The sequence below is a fragment of the Aspergillus mulundensis genome (assembly GCF_003369625.1).
Source record: "Aspergillus mulundensis strain DSM 5745 chromosome Unknown scaffold_6, whole genome shotgun sequence".
Lineage (NCBI taxonomy): Eukaryota > Fungi > Ascomycota > Eurotiomycetes > Eurotiales > Aspergillaceae > Aspergillus > Aspergillus mulundensis.
Window position 1 is genome coordinate 471,366 of NW_020797894.1, and position 20,875 is coordinate 492,240.

Sequence of the window (20,875 nt, forward strand, 5' to 3'; positions counted from 1 at the left end):
GAGGGGGTGGATGGGATGAGACGGTGGAGAGCAGCAAAGGAATGATGGGAGGCCGCTGAGAATATGATGAGGGAGTGTTAGAGGGAAGAGTTGGACGTCGGGCTGGGGGGACGGGCGAGTCACAGCGAAGGGATTGGCTGCCGGCCTGAGCCTTCAGGCTGCTACTTTTCACCAAGCCCCGTTCGGCCTAGCGGGCTCACAAGCGAGTCCATTCCTGGCCTAGCGGCGGCAACTTGTCACGTGTGGCTCGGCGCGGATTAATGCAGTTTCCGTCGCAGCTTCCAAGGCCGTTCCTCGGTCCAATCAGTCAACCGGGAAATAATAAGTTTGTGAGCCTGAGGCTACAATCAGTGCCCACAATCAGGCCTGGCATAGATTTCTGTCTCGAGAGCCCCTCCTCGACGAATCCACGCAACGTCTCCCTCTTCTTGATCCTGGTGGTTGCTGCGCGGATATCTGGTATCGTCTGCTTCAGGCCCGTACCCTTGTCGCGAATAGGCTCTACCCCCCGGTGATCCAGTTTGCGCTTTTGTCGTCTCTATTTTCTTGATCCAGGCTATTGTTCTGGTTTCCCGCGTCCTCAATTCCTCTCAAGCACCATGTCTGACAAACTTACTCGGTATGAGCGCCTCGATTTTGATATTGCTTCGCAGCTAATTTTCTGTTCTCTCTAGTATTGCTATTGTCAGCACTGACAAAGTGAGTATTCAGTGCCCCGCTAACTATGCGTGAACGTCATATACTTATATCAACGCGTCCGACAGTGCAAACCCAAGGTGAGCGGAAATCCAACCCAGTCCAATAGCGCGACCTGATCACTGACTCGACTACTTGTCTACTAGAAATGTCGTCAAGAATGTAAAAAGTCCTGCCCCGTCGTCCGTACCGGAAAACTTTGCATTGAAGTCACCCCCGAGTCCAAGATTGCTTTCATCTCCGAGCGCCTCTGTATCGGTTGCGGTATCTGCCCGAAGAAATGCCCTTTCGGTGCCATCCATATCATCAACCTGCCGACCAACTTGGAAAGCCAGGTCACCCACCGTTACTCCGCCAACAGCTTTAAGCTTCACCGTCTTCCCATGCCCCGTCCTGGTCAGGTTCTGGGTCTTGTTGGAACAAACGGTATCGGAAAGAGTACAGCTTTGAAGATTCTCTCTGGAAAGTTGAAGCCCAACCTTGGTCGCTATGATAACCCGCCGGACTGGGAGGAAATCCTGAGATATTTCCGTGGTTCCGAGTTGCAGAGTAGGTTTATTCCTTCTGTTCGGATGACACCCGCCTCTGACATCAGCAGACTACTTCACAAAGGTGCTGGAAGACGATCTGAAGGCCGTCGTCAAGCCTCAGTACGTTGACCAGATCCCACGGGCCGTGAGAGGCCCTACCAAGAATGTCGGAGACCTCATTAAGGCCCGCGCACAACTCGGCAACATGGAGGAGACTCTCGACAACCTAGGTACGAAGATCGTCTGCCGGGCTCGTAAATCAGTACTAACGGTACCAATATAGAACTCAGACAGGTTCAGAACCGTGACATTGACCACCTTTCTGGTGGAGAGCTCCAGCGATTCGCCATTGGTCTTGTTTGCGTTCAGAAAGCTGATGTGTAAGTGCCTAATCCATGCAATAGGCATATTGGGGTTTTAATGCGTTAAACAGCTACATGTTCGACGAGCCGTCCTCCTACCTTGATGTCAAGCAGCGTCTCGCCGCTGCCCGCTCTATCCGTGACCTCCTGCGTCCTGATGACTACGTCATTGTCGTCGAGCACGATTTGTCCGTTCTCGATTATCTTTCCGATTTCATTTGCGTGCTTTACGGTAAGCCTGCGGTTTACGGTGTCGTTACCCTGCCTTCTTCGGTGCGTGAAGGTATCAACATCTTCTTGGACGGACACATCCCAACCGAGAACTTGCGATTCCGTGAGGACTCTCTCACTTTCCGTCTCGCTGAAGCCGGAGACGACTTTGTCATCGATAAGAACCGTGCATTCAAGTATCCGAGCATGGAGAAGACTCTTGGAAACTTCCACTTGAAGATCGACGCCGGTGACTTCACTGATTCTGAAATCGTCGTCATGATGGGAGAGAACGGAACGGGAAAGACCACTTTCTGCAGAATGCTTGCGGGTGCCGAGAAGCCTGACGGCAACGTCCAGATCCCTCGCATGAACATTAGCATGAAGCCTCAGAAGATCACCCCCAAGTTTCAGGGAACCGTCCGCCAACTCTTCTTCAAGAAGATCAAGGCTGCTTTCCTGTCGCCTCAGTTCCAGACTGACGTCTACAAGCCCCTCAAGATTGATGACTTCATTGACCAGGAAGTTCAGAACCTGTCTGGTGGTGAATTGCAGCGTGTCGCCATTGTGTTGGCCCTCGGAATGCCTGCCGACATCTACCTCATTGACGAGCCCAGTGCCTACCTCGACTCCGAGCAGCGTATCGTAGCCGCCAAGGTCATCAAGCGTTTCATCATGCACACCAAGAAGACCGCTTTCATCGTCGAGCACGATTTCATCATGGCTACCTATCTTGCTGACCGCGTTATTGTGTTCGATGGTAAGCCGTCTGTCGACGCGCACGCGAACACTCCTGAGTCCCTGGTCACTGGATGCAACAGCTTCTTGAGGAGCCTCGACGTCACCTTCCGTCGTGACCCCAACAGCTACCGCCCTCGTATCAACAAGTACAACAGTCAAATGGATCAGGAGCAGAAGCTGGCTGGTAACTTCGTAAGTATTCCTCTATAAATTGACTCTGTGCTGTGCTAATACACTCGCTGTAGTACTTCTTGGAAGAAGAGAAATGAAGAGGGCATCCCAGAGAGACATGATCGCGTGCCCCACAGACGTGATGGCCGCGACTCCTACCAGCGACACCATCACCCTCGTCGCAGGCTCAGGAGAATCCTTAGAATAGGGGCGTTCTTCGGCGTTACCGAGGCATCAGCGAGTCAGCCACAGCGACGTCCCCGGGGTGGTGTTGAGCTTTTTGACGATGCGGAGGGAACGTCCGAGGAGGATGACGAAGAGGGCGAGGACTCGGTGACAAGCATAGGTTCAACTCGAAGCAGCAAGCGGCTCCTTAATCATCGGAACTAGCTCTTGCCTGCTTTGACTCGGCTCCGGATATCATCTTCATCCAGGCAAAGTTTAACCGTCGCTCATCGCTCATTGTCGTCAACTCTTCTATCCGCCCCTCCGCAATTGCCTGTATTTCCAACCACAGGCACTTTTAAAGTTCGACTCTGGCGAGGACTGAGTATTGCTAGTTTTCTTGTTTATATCTCTTGTCTGATTTCTTTTTTTCACTATGGGCAACGGTTTTCTTTTATTTTTTCTTGGTTGGCATGATACCGCTGGAGTTGTTGAGCTTGTAGCAAAAGTTCCAGGTTTTTCCTGACTATGACTGCGCAGCATTATACTGCCATTGATATGTTGTTTGTTAGAATTAAGTACGTAGTAGATCTTCTATCATATCCTTGTCAGGCCAAATGATGTTGCAGTATTGGAAATATCGCGTAACCTATACACTGGGTTTGATAGTTTTAGGATATATATCGAGCGACTTCGCCAAATAACGCCCGTATATGATACTCCCTAGCAAACTACGAAATGCCGTATATGGTTCGCATGAACTAGATTCATCATCTCATGAGAAATAGCAATATAATATGCATAGGTAATCAGCTGGCTACAATCTGTTCCTAGGGTCATCATTCCATAGCTTCCAGCTCTAGCCTATGGCGTCGACCTACTACACCGCGGTAGACATATGCCATATTCCAAGCCATGCGCGTCACTCAAACAGAAGCTCATAGCAATTGTTGGAACAACAAGAACGGTATCAGCATGCAAGCCGTCCGTGACATAGGTGTCATATGACTTGCTCAATAGAGCATACAGCCCGCGGCATGTTACCTACCAGAGACCGGAGAATAAGCGCATTCAAACCTTTAGACATGCAAGCCTTAACAGATCAATAGATAGTTAAGATAAATCACAGGCTAAGGTGGCAAGTAGCCCTGCAACTATACAATGGATTTCCCTTCGGAGCTGACATGAACTACATATTCCTATCTCAAAACCACATCTAATCCTCCTCGATCTCCCCCTCCTCACTTCCAGAATGCACAGCCTTTTCCTCCTTCGCTTCCTCAGCCGCGGCACCCGCGGTGGAAGCGGCAGCACCTGAGGTAGGCGTGCGCTCCCTGCGCTCCCTATCCTTCCTGCCGTCCCGATCCCGGCTATCGCGTCGGTACCGCTTCGTAGAGCGACTCGCCACGCTCTCTGCATCGCTGTCGCGCCGCCGTCGGCGGTCATTGTTCGCAGTGACGCTAGCCGTGCTCCGAGAGTCACCGCCGTAGTCGAGCTCGTCGCGGCTACCGCGCGGGTCACCACGGGTGCGGTAAAGGCGTTCGCGCTCTTCTTCACGGTCACGGCGCTCGCGATCGTAGTGGCTGAGCGAGCGGGTGCTTCGCTCGCGATCACGATCGCGGTCACGACGGTCACGGTCTCGGTCCCGATCACGGTCGCGCTCGTCCCATCTTTCGCGGACTGGTGAGAGCCCGCTCGCGGCCTTGCGGTAGGAGCGCTCGCGGTCGGCTTGAGCTTTGCGGCGGTCGGCTTCGTAGGCGTCTGGTTCCGGAGTGCGGCTTTGCCGGCTGGAGGGGCCGCGCCGCTCGCCTCTGTAGCTGCGATGTTCGCGACTGCGATCACGGTCACGGTCACGGTCACGATCGCGGTCATGATGATGGTCTCGGCGGCTGCCGCGATCCCTATCGCGGTCTCGCTCGGCGTCTTCCTCTTTCTCCTTGAGGCGACGGATGACCTTGTCGAAAGCAATTTGGCGGAGTTCGTCGGTCTCAAGGGCCTTGTATTCGTCGTACTTTTCTAGTGTGGGCTTTACCTTGTCCCATGTGTCTGTGAAGCGGAGCGGAGGGTCCAGACGCTTTAGGCGGGAGCGCAGAGCGTCAATGGAGCGTCTTTGATGGCGGTCTGCTGCGTGCTTCTCTTCCTCGTTCCTCCGGAGAGCCTTCTCCTGAATACGTTGAAAGATGACCTGGAGAATCTCTGGATCAATCTTGGCTGTGCGGCGATCAGATGATACGATGGAGTTGAACTCTTCAAAGGTAGTTTTGGAGGTGACGTCGAATCGGTTGTCCTGGTGATTATTAGCTTGTCTATCACGATTGATACCTCGGTTAAACTCACGTCAAGGACATCCAAGACATCATTACGGGGTCCGCGCAGGGATCGCTCTTCCTCCTCGATCACATCCCAGAAGAGATCTAAAGGAGAGGAGCCTGAGTTTCCAAGGATGCCAAGGTAACGCGGGTCTTCACGAATTGTAGGGTAAATGTTAGACCACTTGCTGCCAGCTTTGATGGCCCCTTTCGACCTCAACTCCTTGAGCAAGTCAACAAACTGCTCACGGGCATGTCGTTCCTTTCTGGCTTTGGCTGCCTTCTGTTGCTGACGTGCATCGTTGAAAGCGCGCTCCAAAGACTTGATATGGTTCTCGAATGCAGTCAAAATGTCTGATTTGCTGAGAGCCTTGAACTTATCTTCGTTTTGAACTCTCTCGTTCGACTGGATGATGGCTTGTGCCTCCGACCACCGGGTATAAGGCTCAAGTTCCAGGGACTTGAGGATAGTCACAAGTTCGTCCATGGCGGCCTTGCGCGCGGCAGCTTCTTTTTCGGCGTGCTCCTTCTTGAGTTCTAGAATATATTCTTCGAAAAGCTGTCGCCGCTCGTTTTCATCATTGGTCGATCTGAAGATGGTTTCGCCTTCAATGATCGGCCGGATGGTCTTCCACCGTGTGTAGTGTTTGATTTCAGGGTGGCGTTTCAACATAGTATTGAAATCTGCTCTGAGCTTAGCGAATCTTTCTTTCGCCCGGTCTTTTTCCTGCAAGCGAACCTCGACCGCATATTTCTCAAACGCAGCCTTGCGGTCTCTAGGGTCTTTGAGAGCGCGATACTGAGGATCCTTGATAGTTTCACGCATTGTTTGCTCCCATGTCCAGTCAGGTTGAACATTGTGACGCTTCAGCATCTTCATGAATGCCCCCTCAGCTTCTTCCAGCGATCCATAGTCCGGTTCCTGTGTTGTTCCTAGCATGGAACCAGCCGCAATTCCATTGACATCACCAGCGCTAAAGCCTCCACGATTGTCGTTATATCCTCGATCATAGTCATCGCGATCACGCGGCTGGTAGGATGTTAACGAACTCACTCCGCCAGCAACGAAAGTCGGGCCTCTATAGACGGTTCGATTAGCACGATAAGGAGCACGGAGCGAACGAGACTTACGCAGCAGGTACAGTAGGTGCAGCTTGAGCCTGAGCCAGCGCGTTCTTGTAGACTTCCGGCATTTCCCATGTACTTTGCTTGGTTTCGGAGTTGGACCAGTACTTCCGTCCGCCTTCCGCGGTATATTCTTTCCATGGTTGATTGGCTAATGCCCGCTATATAACAAAGGTAGCGTCAGTAGGTGCAGGGAACACGCGCAAGGATACCTGACTAACCTCTACAGGAGTCATCAATTCGACGGGCTTTGTCCATTGTGTCGCTTTTGTCTGCACATTGTAGTAGTAGGCGCGTCCTTCAGGAGTTCGAGCCTCCTGCCACAGCGAAGCAGGGCCGGTAGGCGCATTCATTGGATTCATTTTGGCGCCTTGACGAGAAGTTCCCAAGGCCGACGTCGTTGCCGCTTGTTATCCCGGCTGATGAGGTTCGGGGAAAAATAGATTGTCGCGAGAAGCTCCCCGGCCAGATGTTTGTCTAGTTTGCATGATTCCCCATTCCCGACACGGCGGTGTCAATAATGGTCTGAATTCTGTAATGACACTGCTACGCGACTAAATGGTTGAAACAGTTTATGCTCTTTGAGGGCACCATCTCTGATCACGGACCAGAATTGGACATGCGACAGTCGCTCCCGCTATGCAAAGCCCCGATGTTCCTGGGGAGTTCCTGAGGCATGCTGTTCTAGACACAGTTGTTCCCCATGCTTCAAACATCGATCTAGAAGCGGCTCTGACATGCGCGCTCGAAGAGGGCGCAGACGACTTACCGTCCGTTCTATCATACATTCCCCAGCGGTCTGTATTGTTCTTCGGTAAGCTGGGGTCTCATATCCTCACCGAGCTTTGCCTCTTACTCATATGCAGCTTGCTACAGATGAGTTCTGCACTCCACGCATTGTCCTAAGGCTCGCCAATTGCTCTCAGAGTAGCTTGAAAGCGCACCTCCAGAACCTCGAAGTACGAATAGATGCTTTTGCCATCGACCCTGCGGAAGCGGTTGCCGAGAATCCAACAGCGACCCGGGATCTGATCTTCTCAGGGGCCGTGGACACACAAGCCGACCCTCTCGTTGTTGTCAACGAGTTTGAAGGTGAAACAGGGGAGGGAAACCATGTATATGTTATCTGGAACGTTGAGACTTTTCTCAGTATGTTATCAATCAGCCCTGTTGATTCAAGGCCGGGCTAACCATGGCTCTATAGAGCGCCCCCGTATCCGCATTCAACACCCCTCCGTGATCTTCATCGCCTCTGCTAGTCTTAACCCATCAGACACTCGACAGCACGACTCTCGCGAAGACGTATACCTACCGTCCTTAGTCCCCGCATCCACGAACGTTCTGCAACCTCTCGCGACAGACCCAGCATTCGGTCAGAAAGAACCATTCCTTCCAGCCTCCAGGCTTTTGCGAGTGGTACCAGCGAAATACAGCGAGGACCCCATCTACAATGTCCTACAAGAATCTGGCCATCCGACGCGGATAGTGCCCGCTGCAAGTGCAAGGATACGCTATTCCAGGTTGAATTCGTTTAGCGGACGACCAACGACGATCGCAAGTCTTGATTTTGAAACCACACCGTTCTTGAACTGTGAAGTCATATTTGATAAAGCAGATCTTCGCTTATCGGATGGGTCGATCGAGCTCTTAACTGACGGGCCTGGGCTAGTGCCACCCGTTACATGCCACCCACGTGATGATGTGACTCTCATATACAAACTGACCCCGGAGTATGGGCCAGACTCGAGAGATTCAACTACGGTGTCTGTTAGCACGTTGGACATATCCTTGGAAGCAGTGATCAAAGTATCAGAAAACTGCAATCCTCGAATCATGATGCAATGGACAACGAATATCGATTTCTCAATGGCGCTCAATCCGAATTTTGGTGCACCAAGCCAGGCTCTGCAGCGGACCAATCGCCCTACAAGTCTCTCGACTTTAACAAATCAAGCTGGCACTGCGCCTGGAGGAGCTCAGACAAGCAGAACCTCTCTTAGAGAGAGGGCCTATTCTGCTACCGACATGGGCGTGACTATGTCCTTTTCAGGTCCACCAAGCGTGGTTGTTGGGAAGCCCTTCTCCTGGAACGTGTTCATCGTGAATCGCTCAGCTGCACCTCGCAAATTCGCCATGGTTGCTATTCCCCGGCGGAAGGTAGCGAATGCTAGAGGGCACGTGGCGCGTCCATCCTCGTCGTCAATGACGAACCGCCGCAGCGATCAGGTGGCCGAAGCAGTGACGGACGACAACATCGTCCATGCCATGCAGAAGAGCGTGGCTGGACAGGAGGCGGACCTCGTCAGCCTGAGTACAGACGTTCGAGTTGGGTGAGTTCTCTACACTTCCTCAATGGCAAAGCTGATTCGTGTTTTCCAGGCCATTGTTACCTGGTACTTGTTTTGCGACCGAACTGAAGTTCCTTCCTCTCGCGGTTGGTTCCTTACGACTGGAATCCGTACGCCTAATTGATGTAAATACCAACGAAACAACCGATATCAGGGACCTGCCTGATATACTGTCTTTGGGACAGAATGTATAGCTCCATGACAAACCTAGATGTGATGCACTCAGATGAATCCGGCTGTATATCAGACTATCAAGGACAGAACAAACGCAGTAACGAAATAGATGAATTGAGGTTACATGCATTTACTATTCTGTAGTACTGTGTTCGTAGCACACTCATAGGTATACTCCGTCGTCTGAGTGCGATCGAGTACACAACCGGGCGAAGGTTTGAGCACTGGACCCTTATTCTAGGTTGAGTTCGGATGCTTGCTTTTTCAGACATCCAAATCCTGAAAAACGGAATCGACGATGAATGGTAAGAAAATAGCTAGCAAGATGAATCAATCAAAGACTCCGGGGTTACGGGGTAATACCGATGTGAACCCTAGCGCACGAAGGGTGGCAGTGGCACGGCTAAGCCGCCTAAGCGCCTGCGGCGTCCTGGGGGCGGATCATGGGCAACACTAAAGTTCAAGGTGGGAGGGGTCGTTCAGACTGTCTCTTCCAAAACAAACTCACCATCTTCTCTCATCTACTGTTGACTATCAAAAAAGACCTTTGATCGACCTTATCCTTACTATATTCTGCCGTTCTTCTATCGTCACTCTGGACCCAGGCGGACTGGGTCCCTTTAAGGCATCCACTTTGACGCTCCACTGCTCTTGTCAAACTCCCTTTGCGTCATACTACTGTCGCTGACCGGTTCAAGACCTCGCCTTCGCTCCTCTCCTCCACACTTATATTATTAGCCTCTTCCTCCAACTGACTTCACAATGTTCTTTGCAACTCGCCGCAGAGTCTTGGATGGGTTGAATAGGAGATATATCTACGGTCGCTTGGTAAGTCGTGTGCCTCGGTTCCCGTCTCGCTGGCTTCTTTGATCGCCGCTCTTTCTTCCCTCTCCCTTGCGTCGCGGACCTAGGCGGATCTGCCTCTCAGCAGCTATACTGATGTGCTTTTGCTTTTTCTATGTAGCCTCTACTTCATACTATCATATTCCTAATCGAGATGGCGGCGACTGCGCGGTTGGCGGCCAAATTCAACTCCTATTACTCGGAGAAGCCGGTCCTTACGACTATGGTCACCAACGCGGTAAGCTCCCCTAGACTTACGAGAAAACGCGAGCACATTCCTCATTGAAGACACATCGCTTGCGATTTGTACGGGCGAGCAAATGGCATTGGCTTTCAGGTAGCTCGGGAGCTCGCCATTCTCAAGCTCTCTGACAAAGATGCATATCTGCCCGGCGGGAAATTGATGGAAGAACAGGCGCAAGCGATGTGCCTGAAATGTTGACTGTGCTGCAGTGTCGACTCGCTGCCTCGCATTTCGACAATGAATGGCTGACAGGGTATACCAGATCCTTGGTGGAGTCGCGGACACAGTGGCTCAGTTGATCACAGCGTTTAGAGCCCGAACTGGGGTGCACCGTGGCGACGATTTCATCTCGATTGAAATTCATGATCTGGACAAGGAAAAGCCTCCCGCTGTGGGAGAATTGGGTCATGCGAAGCACACGCCGCCCCCCTTCGACTTTGAACGACTGGTTCGTTTCATGTCGTACGGTTTCTTCATGGCTCCCATCCAGTTCCAGTGGTTTGGTTTTCTTTCGAGGACGTTCCCTCTCGCCAAGAAGAACCCGACATTCTCTGCGTTGAAGCGGGTGGCATGCGACCAGCTTCTCTTCGCTCCGTTCGGTATGGATACCGAGCCAACGATGTAAAGCCTGGCTAATGGAATCTAGGATTGGTCTGCTTTTTCTCTTACATGACAATCGCTGAGGGTGGTGGTAGACGCGCCTTGACCCGCAAGCTCCAGGACGTTTATCTCCCTACACTCAAGGCCAACTTTGTCCTCTGGCCTGCGGTCCAGGTTCTCAACTTTCGAGTTGTGCCCATCCAATTCCAAATCGTGAGTCTATATTGCACCCCTTTGATGCCTTGCTTTTGTTAACTTGATTTGCAGCCCTTCGTCTCTTCGGTTGGTATTGCTTGGACTGCGTACCTCTCCCTTACAAACTCTGCCGAGGAAGAATAAACGAGTCGAGTATGCTCAAAAAAGACGGTCTAGCTGTCCACCATACTGCGAACTTTTCAAAGTGGCAGTGTTCATAGCCAGTCTTCTGCCAAACTGGCATGATGCGGCGGCGTCCTGGCCACCTTTCGTGGGCAATGGCTGCAGGTCTTGTCCCGATTGATTTCCTTGGCTACGGGTACGAGAGCATCACTGGTTGGTGCTAATATGGGCCCTTGCATCACGGTTTTATTCCGGTCTCCTGATGTCTTTCGTTGCCTTTTTCTTGTCTTGTTGAATGCTTCTAGGCGTTGCAATTCTGGATTGGATCATGCTATCTTCAGTGGTGTTCAGGCGCATGTGAAACCATTTCATGGTTCAGACAAAGTTGTTAAGAAGTACAGATAAATCTTCAATTTATCATGTCTCAGGACAAGTTTACTATATCTTCTATCGAAGCAAGTAAAGCTCCCCGCCATGCATAGGGCGGGGGAATTTAGGACCTTGAGGACGAAAACAGGACGGCACTATATACTCCGTAGCTTCAAAGGGGAACGGAGAGCAATCGCAAATCTGTACTTCCTGATCCGAGGTTATTGAGAATGCGCAGGCTCAATGTTTTCCCGAGTCCCTGAAGCAGTGAAGTCCGAAGCATTCCGTTGTCGCGAAATGACATCAGTACTAGCCCGACTACCGCCGAGCCCGCACCTCCCTCACCGGCAGCCCCACCAATTTGCGCAAAGCAAATGGCAGCTCTGCGATTCTGGATACCCCGCCACTCACCGTGACACGATTTCAGCATTTTCAAGGTGGTCTAGTCTCCTGACGGGCTTTATTTATCTTTTGGTCTCCTCCCCCTCGTTGTTCCTGGTCCTCCCTCTCCCCCCATCTAGCCTCAGCAACAATGTCTCTCACCAGCAAGCTTTCCATCACCGATGTGGATCTCAAGGACAAGCGCGTCCTGATCCGAGTACGTCAAGCCGATAAAGCTCCTGATTGACCCCTCTAACGCCGGACTGTAACCAGGTTGACTTCAACGTCCCCCTCGACAAGAAGGACAACACCACCATCACCAACCCCCAGCGTATCGTCGGTGCTCTCCCCACCATCAAGTATGCCATCGAGAACGGCGCCAAGGCCGTGATCCTCATGTCTCACCTCGGCCGTCCGGATGGCAAGAAGAACCCCAAGTACAGCCTGAAGCCTGTTGTGCCTAAGCTCAAGGAACTGCTCGGCGGCCGCGACGTCATCTTCACCGATGACTGCGTTGGCAAGGAAGTTGAGGAGACCGTCAACAAGGCCTCCGGTGGTCAGGTCATCCTGCTTGAGAACCTGCGCTTCCACGCCGAGGAGGAAGGAAGCTCCAAGGACGAGGCTGGCAACAAGGTCAAGGCCGACAAGGAGGCGGTTGCGGAGTTCCGTAAGGGACTGACTGCTCTGGGTGACATCTACATCAGTGAGTTTGCCCAGGTAACCGGGTATATCTGAGTCCACTGCTGATCCCTATTTAGACGATGCCTTCGGTACTGCTCACCGTGGGCACAGCTCCATGGTCGGTGTCGACCTCCCTCAAAAGGCCTCCGGCTTCCTCGTCAAGAAGGAGCTTGAATACTTCGCCAAGGCTCTCGAGGAGCCCCAGCGCCCCTTCCTCGCCATTCTTGGTGGCTCCAAGGTCTCCGACAAGATTCAGCTGATCGATAACCTCCTTCCCAAGGTCAACAGCCTCATCATCACCGGCGGCATGGCCTTCACCTTCAAGAAGACCCTCGAGAACGTCAAGATCGGAAACTCCCTCTTCGACGAAGCCGGAAGCAAGATCGTCGGCGACATCATCGAGAAGGCCAAGAAGCACAACGTCAAGGTTGTTCTCCCCGTTGACTATGTCACCGCCGACAAGTTCGCCGCCGATGCGAATACCGGCTACGCTACCGACGAGCAGGGCATCCCCGACGGCTACATGGGTCTGGATGTTGGCGATAAGAGTGTAGAGCTCTACAAGCAGACCATTGCCGAGGCCAAGACCATCCTCTGGAACGGTCCCCCTGGTGTCTTTGAGCTGGAGCCCTTCTCCAAGGCTACCAAGGCTACTCTTGACGCTGCTGTCTCTGCTGTTAAGAGCGGTGCCACCGTTATCATTGGCGGTGGAGACACTGCTACCGTTGCTGCTAAGTACGGTGCTGAGGACCAGATCAGCCACGTCTCCACTGGTGGTGGTGCCTCGCTCGAGCTGCTTGAGGGCAAGGAGCTGCCTGGTGTCGCTGCTCTGTCTGAGAAAAGTAAGTAAATAATTGTCTGAAGAAAGCAGCCTTTCTTTAGAACGACACGATCTACACCTTTTTCCATCCAAAAGGGTGATTTTGAGATGAATGTAATGTACCATGACTTTTAAATAATAAACCAAGTTCAATTCATATCCTGCGCTATGTATGAAGGATTCTAATTCTGGACTGTGCTACAGCTACGGGCCCCAGACTATGATCATAAGTGCTCTTTACAAGGCTGTCTAGCCGACGACGCCGATATAAAAAGTGTATCTTGGAATTATAGACCCGGAATGGCCATGTACTTCACTAGTAGTTGTCTGATATCCTCGGGAATGATAACAAGGCATGTACCAAGGCATGCATAGAACTACAAGCCTATGTACCTACCGTGGTATAATGAGCAAGTATCCCACAGCCCATCATTGACTGCCCATTTCTCGCATTACGTTTGGGACCACGTTCGAAGTAGCATCGCGTAAGCAGTTTCTGGACAAGTTGAACGCCTCCGTATGCGGGACCGTTTGCGGTGTGTATGTGAGAATAAGAGACAGGAGTATCAAATAGTATTCAGTTTATCAAGTTCATTCCTATTGTCATTTCCATTCTATAGCGCCCGAGCATTAGGAAGAGGAGGCGTCGACTTTCTTGAGTTCTTCCCTATGATGCGAGAGGCTGGTTAGTCACGATACTCGAAGAGTCTGCAGAGCACATATGGAACACGGTTATCGTTCGAGCAAACGGATGCCTCGGCGACAAAAATGGCGGTGGAAAGGGGGTAGAGGGAAATAAAGTGAGATGAAAAACGCACTTCAACTGCTTCGAAAAGTCCTCGGCGGCGTCATCGTCATCCCAGCTCTCTTCCCACAAGTGAACGTTATTCCCGTTTGCGGTAGCTTGCTCGGTCTCGTTCTCCGGCCAGTCTGAGCGAGTTGAAAGCACGTTAGCATTTCATTCTTGTCTGGAGTACTTGCGTGGCACATTGCTAACGCATCTTGAGCGGGGAGATGAAGTTGAGGGACGAGAAAGAGGGATCTGTGTCAGACACACGGGCGGAGCTCTCACCATCAACAGGGAAGTCCTCAAACTCATCGTCTTCCTCAAGCACGGTAGGCTTTTGTTGTTGCGGCTGTTGCGAAGCTTCCTGCTGCTTGGTGTCTTGAGATTGCGTGTTTGACATTGTGGCGGTGGGTGTGTGGTGGTCGGTGGGATGGGGAGGAAAGGGGATTGTGGTCTGATAAGGCTCTTTGGTGACTATGTATCTATAACGAGGTGTAGGTAGGTGAAATGGTAGGTTGGAAGCTGGAGTTGGAGGAGATGGGTGCTGTGCGGAGAAGAAGCTGAGTGTTGAGGCCCAGGTCCCAATCCCGCTCCGGAGTTGCCTTGCTGGGATTGGGCTGTCACATGGCTTGCCAAGACTTGCTTGCAATATCCTCAGAGGACCCTGAGCGACACCATCAGGGACACGCCACCAAGACTCGTAGTATGAAGGCTTGTTTTCATTTGATGGCCGATGAAGTATTTGTTCAATGCACAGTTTGCCTGGAGGATAGGCATACAGTAAACAAATCCCACCTCGTTATACCTCCAGATACTGACGTGGTTCAGTTATACTTTCTTTTTCTATATGCGCCTTTTTGACTTGCATTTGAAAGACAGCTATGACCCAGATTAAGTCTGGCCCTAAGAAGACTAACTCCTTCAGATGCACCCCGGCCATAATTTAATGCTACTCCGAGTGGTAACTCCGTAAACGCAAAGTAGTTTGTATGATGTCACCCTGAATCTGTTGCGCCGAAAAGAGGATGGCACAGCGGTCAGCAGCGGCAGAATCCGTATACAGCGAGGCAGCACGAGGCAGTCGAGCTGAGTTGGAGGCTCTTAGTCGTTGAATCGTTGGACAAAAAGCTGCCTCAAATTGCCGGAGAATTTCTAGCACCCCCGCATTCCGATACAGTCATCCCTGAATCTGCCTTATCATCTGAGATTTCTTGATTTGTGCAGCAATCAGCTCGCGATTAGAAGCTGAACGATGCTCCGCCTCTCCGGTGGACCACGGCCAGACTTGTCCCATTTGATCGCTTCTGGTGCTGCTTAGCGCGAACCGACGCTCGCTCCGGGTGTTACTACGTCTCATAAGTGTATTATATCGTCAGCCTTTCGTTCCGTCGCCTTTTTTCACTTCCTATTTATGTGCCGTGGCCCAGGACTGATGCTCTCGCAACCTCTCCGGCGCATTCTTAGACAGTGATCCTGCTGAGATTAGGTAGATCATTCCGTCCGTTCGTTTGGGATCTCGGACCGTCCGGCCCGGTATCTGATTTTTGGCGTTTGAATAAACAGCCATATCACTGCAATTTGCTCGCTCTCTAATTCTTCCCCTCTCCCGATTTGCGGCTATCCTGAGATATGTTTGGCGGCTGGTTTGGGGGCAAAAAGCCTAGTCCAAATGGATCTGCGCTTTCGCTGAATGCCTCGACAGAATTGCAGGACTGTGAGTGACGTCCGCATATTTGCTTGAAGATTGCATGCTGATGCTCATCGTGTACGGCAGTGGAGGATGCGATCAAAGGTACGCGAAGGCCATCAGTGTTCTCGACTTCTGGATCGTCGTCCAGGTATACTCCCAAGGCTGATGAGCGCTAATCTTTCCGTATCCGGCTCACAGCTGCCGAGTTGATCCTGAACGATGATGTTGATGGTGCTGAAGAGGGCCTCGCCGGACGAGATTCAGCTTTCCACCTGGTACGAGGTCTTCGTTATTGAGCCCTCAGTAATATTGGCCCTGGCTGGGTGCAACTGACATGGCTACCATCTCTAGCTAGGAAGGGCTGTGGTGATGTTCATTAGGGCAACCCTCGGTTTTGAGCAAGATGTTATGCGCCAAGGTTTGAACCAATCTATCTAGCTTCAGTCGCAGCAACTCATATTATGCAGCGGCGGATCGACTTAACGAGGCCGAAAACAGAGCATACCAGGACCAACAACGCATCAAAAACAAAGCACAATCTCCAGATATCTACCATTCAGAGATCTATGCGCCCGGTACCGAGTTTATCCTCGTTCAGGCAATGGCGCAACTTATGGGCGCTGTTGTTTGTGTGCTCAACGAAAGTCTTACCGAAAGTATAAAGGGCTTCTATAAGTTAAGAAAAGCTTATTTTGCGCTGGACGCAGTTTTGAAGATGGAGGAGAAGTTCATGCAGTCAAAGCAGGCCGGTACTGCAAACACTACTTCTTCAACTCCTTCACTAAAAGGGGCAGAAGCTTCTACCCAATCTGTGGACGTTTCCGAAGACATTTCCAATCTTAGCCTTGCCGAAACTGCCAATGGCCCGGATTCGAGCAGCTCGAGCACATCAGAAGTGATCAACCACGATCCAGAATCCGATATCTTCAAAAATCAGATCGACGTTTTTGTGCACTCTGGAGCCAACTTTTGCTACGGTGTTCTTCTTCTGCTTATTTCCATGATTCCACCCGCGTTTCATCGGCTCCTCAGCATCGTCGGATTCCACGGAGACAAAGAGCGCGGTCTAAGATTACTTTGGCAAGCTAGCAAGTTTCACAATTTGCCAGGTGCCATCGCGGCCTTGACTCTTCTTGGATATTACAACGCTTTCGTCCGTTACTGCGATATTATGCCCGACGCCGTTCCCGGTAAGCACGGGGACATTCAAGGCTATCCTCAAGAGAGGCTCGAGGCTCTTTTGGCACGGATGAGGGAAAGATTCCCCAAGAGCCAGCTCTGGCTTCTTGAGGAGTCCCGCATGAACGGTGCCAACCGCCGGCTTGATGTGGCACTTGAGCTTCTGTGCACCAAGGAACAGAGCCCCTTGAAACAGGTTGAGGGGCTCAAGATTTTCGAGAAGAGTTTGAACGCGTTGTACATCCACAAGTACGAGCTGTGTTCTGAAGCGTTCGTTGAGGTCTGTTCCTAACTAACTCCTCTGGTCATTACTGTGCTAAGAATTATGTAGTGTGCTGACATCAACTCTTGGTCTCGCGCATTATATTACTATATCGCAGGGACCTGCCACATCAGTTTATACAGAGAGTTCGCTGTGACTGACCCGAAAAAGGCAAAAGAGCATGCGGACACTGCGATTAAATTGCTGCATCAAGCTCCTCAATATGCAGGAACAAAGAAGTTCATGGCGCGACAGCTGCCGTTCGATGTCTTCGTCGTTCGCAAAATCGCTAAGTGGGAGGCTCGGGCCAAAGAGTGGAATATACCGTTTATAGACGCCGTGGGAGTTGATCCTGTGGAGGAGATGATCTTCCTGTGGAACGGACATAGCCGGATGACACAGGAGCAGCTCGAAGAGTCATTAAAGAGGCTTGCATGGTCCGAAAGCGACGAGAACAAAACGTGGTCTCGTGAGGGAGCAGAAGAGAAGGGAATCTATCAGCTCCTACGTGCAGCTGTGCTGCGATCGATGCGGCGGCACGACGAAGCAAAGGAGATCCTCGAGAGCTCGGTCTTCACACTGGATCGCTCAGTATTCAAGGGGCGCCACAAGGATGATTGGGTGCATCCGGTTGCCCATTTCGAAATGGCGGCAAACCTATGGATGGAGCGTCCGACATACATTGCCCAGCATGGCGGGCCAACCCCAGAGGGTGCCAAAGAGGACCCAGACAAGTTCGAGAAGGAGAGAGTACGGAAATGCAAAGAGAACCTGCAAAAGGCCGCTCGCTGGGAGAGCTACGAGCAGGAAGCTCGCTTTGGGCTAAAGGTGACGGCGGCGCTTGAGGCTGTCACCAAGTGGGAGAGCCAGCACTCGACAAAGCTTGAGTGAGGGGTATGTATATAATATGACGCATTATGCTGGGCGGTACATTTTGTTCATAACAATCGATAGACTAAAGTTCATGAACCTTAGAGCATATTTGGATATTTATCCCAATCGGTGCATCTGATTCTCGCATAGCCTCTTTTATTGAGAGCTACGCCTTTCAAAATTATCCTACCGACTATATTACTATTGATGCAATGGTGACCTCTTGCTTAAACGGTCTCGGCACACTAGAGCAGTTCCACCCGTTTGACAGTGGCGATCCGCATTCCACAGTCCACCGGAAAAGATTCCGCTGTTCTCTTTTCTTGTCCATTTACCGCTTGGCTAAAACTTGACCCGCTATTGACCCCGGTTCATTGATATACAGTCTCCAAGGCGATGGTTTGGGGCCTGCGAGATGCAATAGCGACGATACTGACGCCTCAGACGGCCCCCTGTAAACCACAAACATGATCCAACGAATGCACTAAATTGTCCCAGGCTACAGCATTGTCGAGTCCACTGTATGATCGTCCCCAGATCCACCCTATACTCTCTAGCGAGTCGCGACTCAAGCCAGCGGCGTTATCGGAGGTCCGACAGATGCACGGAGCACCCGATGCTGTTGAATCGGTTAAGACGGCTTTATTCCTGAGTCTGGATCACACGCTATGAAGACTTTTTAAGCTCTGGTTCCTGCTAGCCAAAGGCTTATTAGCCGCTGGTTCGCCCAGTTGTCTGGAGTCGAAATGACGTCTGAGCCGACTCTCTCCAAAATTGTGACGACAATGCTGGAGTCTTTTTCCTCGCCTACCTCTACACAATCACAATAATCCTTCACTATGAAAGAACAGTACATGAGGGACAGGGATATGGATTCCTCAAAAATAGAAAGAGAGGGCGACCTCCAACCGAACCGCTCTTCCACCTCGTCCCCCGACACCGACACCGACCACGGCCGGGAGTATAATGCTCTCCAGGCGCAAACAACCGCAGCATCAGGGATGTCCCTCGAACAGCGCGCGCAGTCTGTCATCTCCAGAATCCGAAGCCGAGAGCCTGGGCAAGTTGCGCGCTTTACGCATCCGCTGTCGCATACGAAAACGCGAGACGATGTGATCGTCGACTTTGATGGACCCGACGATCCTTACCGGCCGTTGAACTGGGGGTTTCGGAAGAAGGCGATCACAACGGTTCTGTACGGACTAACAACTATGGGTATATCGATCTCCTGTCACGTCGAACTTTATATGAGAATGAGACCTGGAGCTGACTTGTAACTGTCATAGGCGCGACATGGGCCAGTGCTATGTAAGACCACACGGGTTCGCTTTCGAAAGTTCGGCGGTTCTAACCCTAGGTACCTAGTTACTCAACCGGCGCAGGCCAAGTCAGCTCAGAATTCGGGATAGGTGAGGAGGTCAGTACTTTGGGAACCACGTTATTGCTCTTCGGGTTCGGTAAGTTAATGTCAATCGTTACCACCACCAAATTCAACCAACATTAACGTCCTCAACCCAGGCTTGGGTCCTCTCGTCTGGGCTCCCCTTTCTGAAGTCTACGGCCGCAAACCCGCCGTGCTGGGCCCTTACTTCATAGCCGCGATATTCTCTTTTGGCAGCGCAACAGCCAAAGACGTGCAAACACTTATGCTAACCCGCTTCTTCACGGGCTTCTTCGGCGCTGCCCCAGTCACAAACACCGGCGGCGTGCTCAGCGACATCTGGACGCCCGAGGAGCGCGGCGCAGCTATTGTCGGGTATGCCATGGCTGTCGTGGGCGGACCGGTTCTGGGACCCATCGTTGGAGGCGCGATTTCGCAGAGTTACCTGGGGTGGCGGTGGACGCAATACGTATGCTTCTCTCACACCCACCCTGGCCAACCAAGCCGATAAACTGACACTAACGTGCGTATATAGATAACGGGCATAATGATGATGTTCTTCCTAACCCTCGACATCCTCTTCATCGACGAAACCTACCCAAACACCCTCCTAGTCTACAAAGCGCAACGCCTACGCTTCGAAACCGGGAACTGGGCCCTCCACGCCCGCCACGAAGAATGGGACGTGACTCTTAAAGAACTTGGGAACAAATACCTGATTCGCCCCTTCGCCCTCCTCACAACCCCCATCTGCTTCCTCGTCGCCCTCTACGCCTCGTTCGTGTACGGCATCCTCTACCTTTCCCTCGCTTCGTTCCCCGTCGTATTCCAAGAGCTCCGCGGGTGGAACCAGGTCGTCGGCGCACTGCCGTTCCTCGCGTACCTGGTTGGGATCCTCTTCGGCGCGGGCATCAATCTCGCGAACCAGAAATTCTACATCGCGCGCTTCAAAGCGAATAATAATCGTCCTGTCCCGGAAGCACGTCTGCCGCCAATGATGCTGGGCTCGGTGGTTTTTGCCGGCGGCCTGTTCATCTTCGGGTGGACGTCCCAGCTCGATATCCACTGGTTCCCGTCGATGGTTGGCGGGGCGTGCATGGGGCTGGGGTTCTTCACGATTTTCCAGGCAGCGCTGAATTACCTGATCGATACGTTCCAATCTGTGGCTGCGAGTGCAGTTGCGGCGAATACGTTTCTGCGCAGTGTCTTTGCCGGTTGTTTCCCGTTGTTTGCGACGGCCATGTTTAGGAATCTGGGGGTGCCGTGGGCGTCGAGTGTACTTGGTTTCGTCGCCATTGCGCTGATTCCGATTCCATATCTATTCTATGTCTTTGGACCGAGAATTAGGGCTAGGGGGAAGTGGTCGAGGGGCTCGGTTTATTGAATCTCTTTCCTTGCGTTTAGACCTTTTTCCAAGTCGGTAGAGTGCCTGATTACAGTTTTGGATTGAGGGATATGATGGGATGATTACAATTGCATCAGCGGTCAGCCTATTATTTGGATTTACATATACCCAGGAGTTAGATACAAAGCTTTCATCGCGTGTAAATATGGCAATCAGACAAACATAGTACATAGTCAAACCAAAAAAAAATAATATCACAAAAAGATCGTCA

General features: G+C 51.7%; 8 protein-coding genes across 8 annotated transcripts; 6 read left to right on the forward strand and 2 right to left on the reverse strand.

Moving 5' to 3' along the window:
- Window positions 1-599: 599 nt before the first annotated feature.
- On the forward strand, window positions 600-3,100 carry DSM5745_06382 (uncharacterized protein; the record flags this gene model as incomplete). Its single annotated transcript, XM_026748398.1, has 7 exons — window positions 600-619; window positions 675-699; window positions 843-1,245; window positions 1,295-1,456; window positions 1,510-1,606; window positions 1,660-2,731; window positions 2,798-3,100. 7 exons carry the CDS (start codon window positions 600-602, stop codon window positions 3,098-3,100), a joined length of 2,082 nt encoding a protein of 693 aa, XP_026602702.1.
- A 991-nt stretch (window positions 3,101-4,091) lies between these two features.
- Window positions 4,092-6,671, reverse strand: DSM5745_06383 (snoRNA-splicing protein PRP40; the record flags this gene model as incomplete). Its single annotated transcript, XM_026748399.1, has 4 exons — window positions 4,092-5,162; window positions 5,213-6,263; window positions 6,316-6,470; window positions 6,531-6,671. 4 exons carry the CDS (start codon window positions 6,669-6,671, stop codon window positions 4,092-4,094), a joined length of 2,418 nt encoding a protein of 805 aa, XP_026602703.1.
- Window positions 6,672-6,948: 277 nt separating this feature from the next.
- On the forward strand, window positions 6,949-8,643 carry DSM5745_06384 (TRAPP trafficking subunit Trs65 domain-containing protein; the record flags this gene model as incomplete). The annotated part of the gene is made up of 3 exons (XM_026748400.1): window positions 6,949-7,123; window positions 7,186-7,458; window positions 7,514-8,643. 3 exons carry the CDS (start codon window positions 6,949-6,951, stop codon window positions 8,641-8,643), a joined length of 1,578 nt encoding a protein of 525 aa, XP_026602704.1.
- Window positions 8,644-9,828: 1,185 nt separating this feature from the next.
- DSM5745_06385 (Mpv17/PMP22 family protein) lies at window positions 9,829-10,857 on the forward strand (the record flags this gene model as incomplete). The annotated part of the gene is made up of 4 exons (XM_026748401.1): window positions 9,829-9,912; window positions 10,181-10,517; window positions 10,565-10,731; window positions 10,786-10,857. 4 exons carry the CDS (start codon window positions 9,829-9,831, stop codon window positions 10,855-10,857), a joined length of 660 nt encoding a protein of 219 aa, XP_026602705.1.
- An 880-nt stretch (window positions 10,858-11,737) lies between these two features.
- On the forward strand, window positions 11,738-13,117 carry pgkA (phosphoglycerate kinase pgkA; the record flags this gene model as incomplete). Its single annotated transcript, XM_026748402.1, has 3 exons — window positions 11,738-11,803; window positions 11,860-12,289; window positions 12,345-13,117. The coding sequence occupies 3 exons, from the start codon at window positions 11,738-11,740 to the stop codon at window positions 13,115-13,117; spliced, it is 1,269 nt and encodes a 422-aa protein (XP_026602706.1).
- A 600-nt stretch (window positions 13,118-13,717) lies between these two features.
- DSM5745_06387 (proteasome regulatory particle lid subunit SEM1) lies at window positions 13,718-14,274 on the reverse strand (the record flags this gene model as incomplete). The annotated part of the gene is made up of 3 exons (XM_026748403.1): window positions 13,718-13,754; window positions 13,906-14,017; window positions 14,085-14,274. The coding sequence occupies 3 exons, from the start codon at window positions 14,272-14,274 to the stop codon at window positions 13,718-13,720; spliced, it is 339 nt and encodes a 112-aa protein (XP_026602707.1).
- A 1,229-nt stretch (window positions 14,275-15,503) lies between these two features.
- On the forward strand, window positions 15,504-17,896 carry DSM5745_06388 (TTC39/IML2 family protein; the record flags this gene model as incomplete). Its single annotated transcript, XM_026748404.1, has 6 exons — window positions 15,504-15,588; window positions 15,649-15,666; window positions 15,763-15,839; window positions 15,916-15,982; window positions 16,032-17,023; window positions 17,075-17,896. The coding sequence occupies 6 exons, from the start codon at window positions 15,504-15,506 to the stop codon at window positions 17,894-17,896; spliced, it is 2,061 nt and encodes a 686-aa protein (XP_026602708.1).
- Window positions 17,897-18,717: 821 nt separating this feature from the next.
- Window positions 18,718-20,643, forward strand: DSM5745_06389 (MFS transporter; the record flags this gene model as incomplete). Its single annotated transcript, XM_026748405.1, has 5 exons — window positions 18,718-19,093; window positions 19,165-19,186; window positions 19,244-19,335; window positions 19,397-19,728; window positions 19,795-20,643. 5 exons carry the CDS (start codon window positions 18,718-18,720, stop codon window positions 20,641-20,643), a joined length of 1,671 nt encoding a protein of 556 aa, XP_026602709.1.
- Window positions 20,644-20,875: the final 232 nt, after the last annotated feature.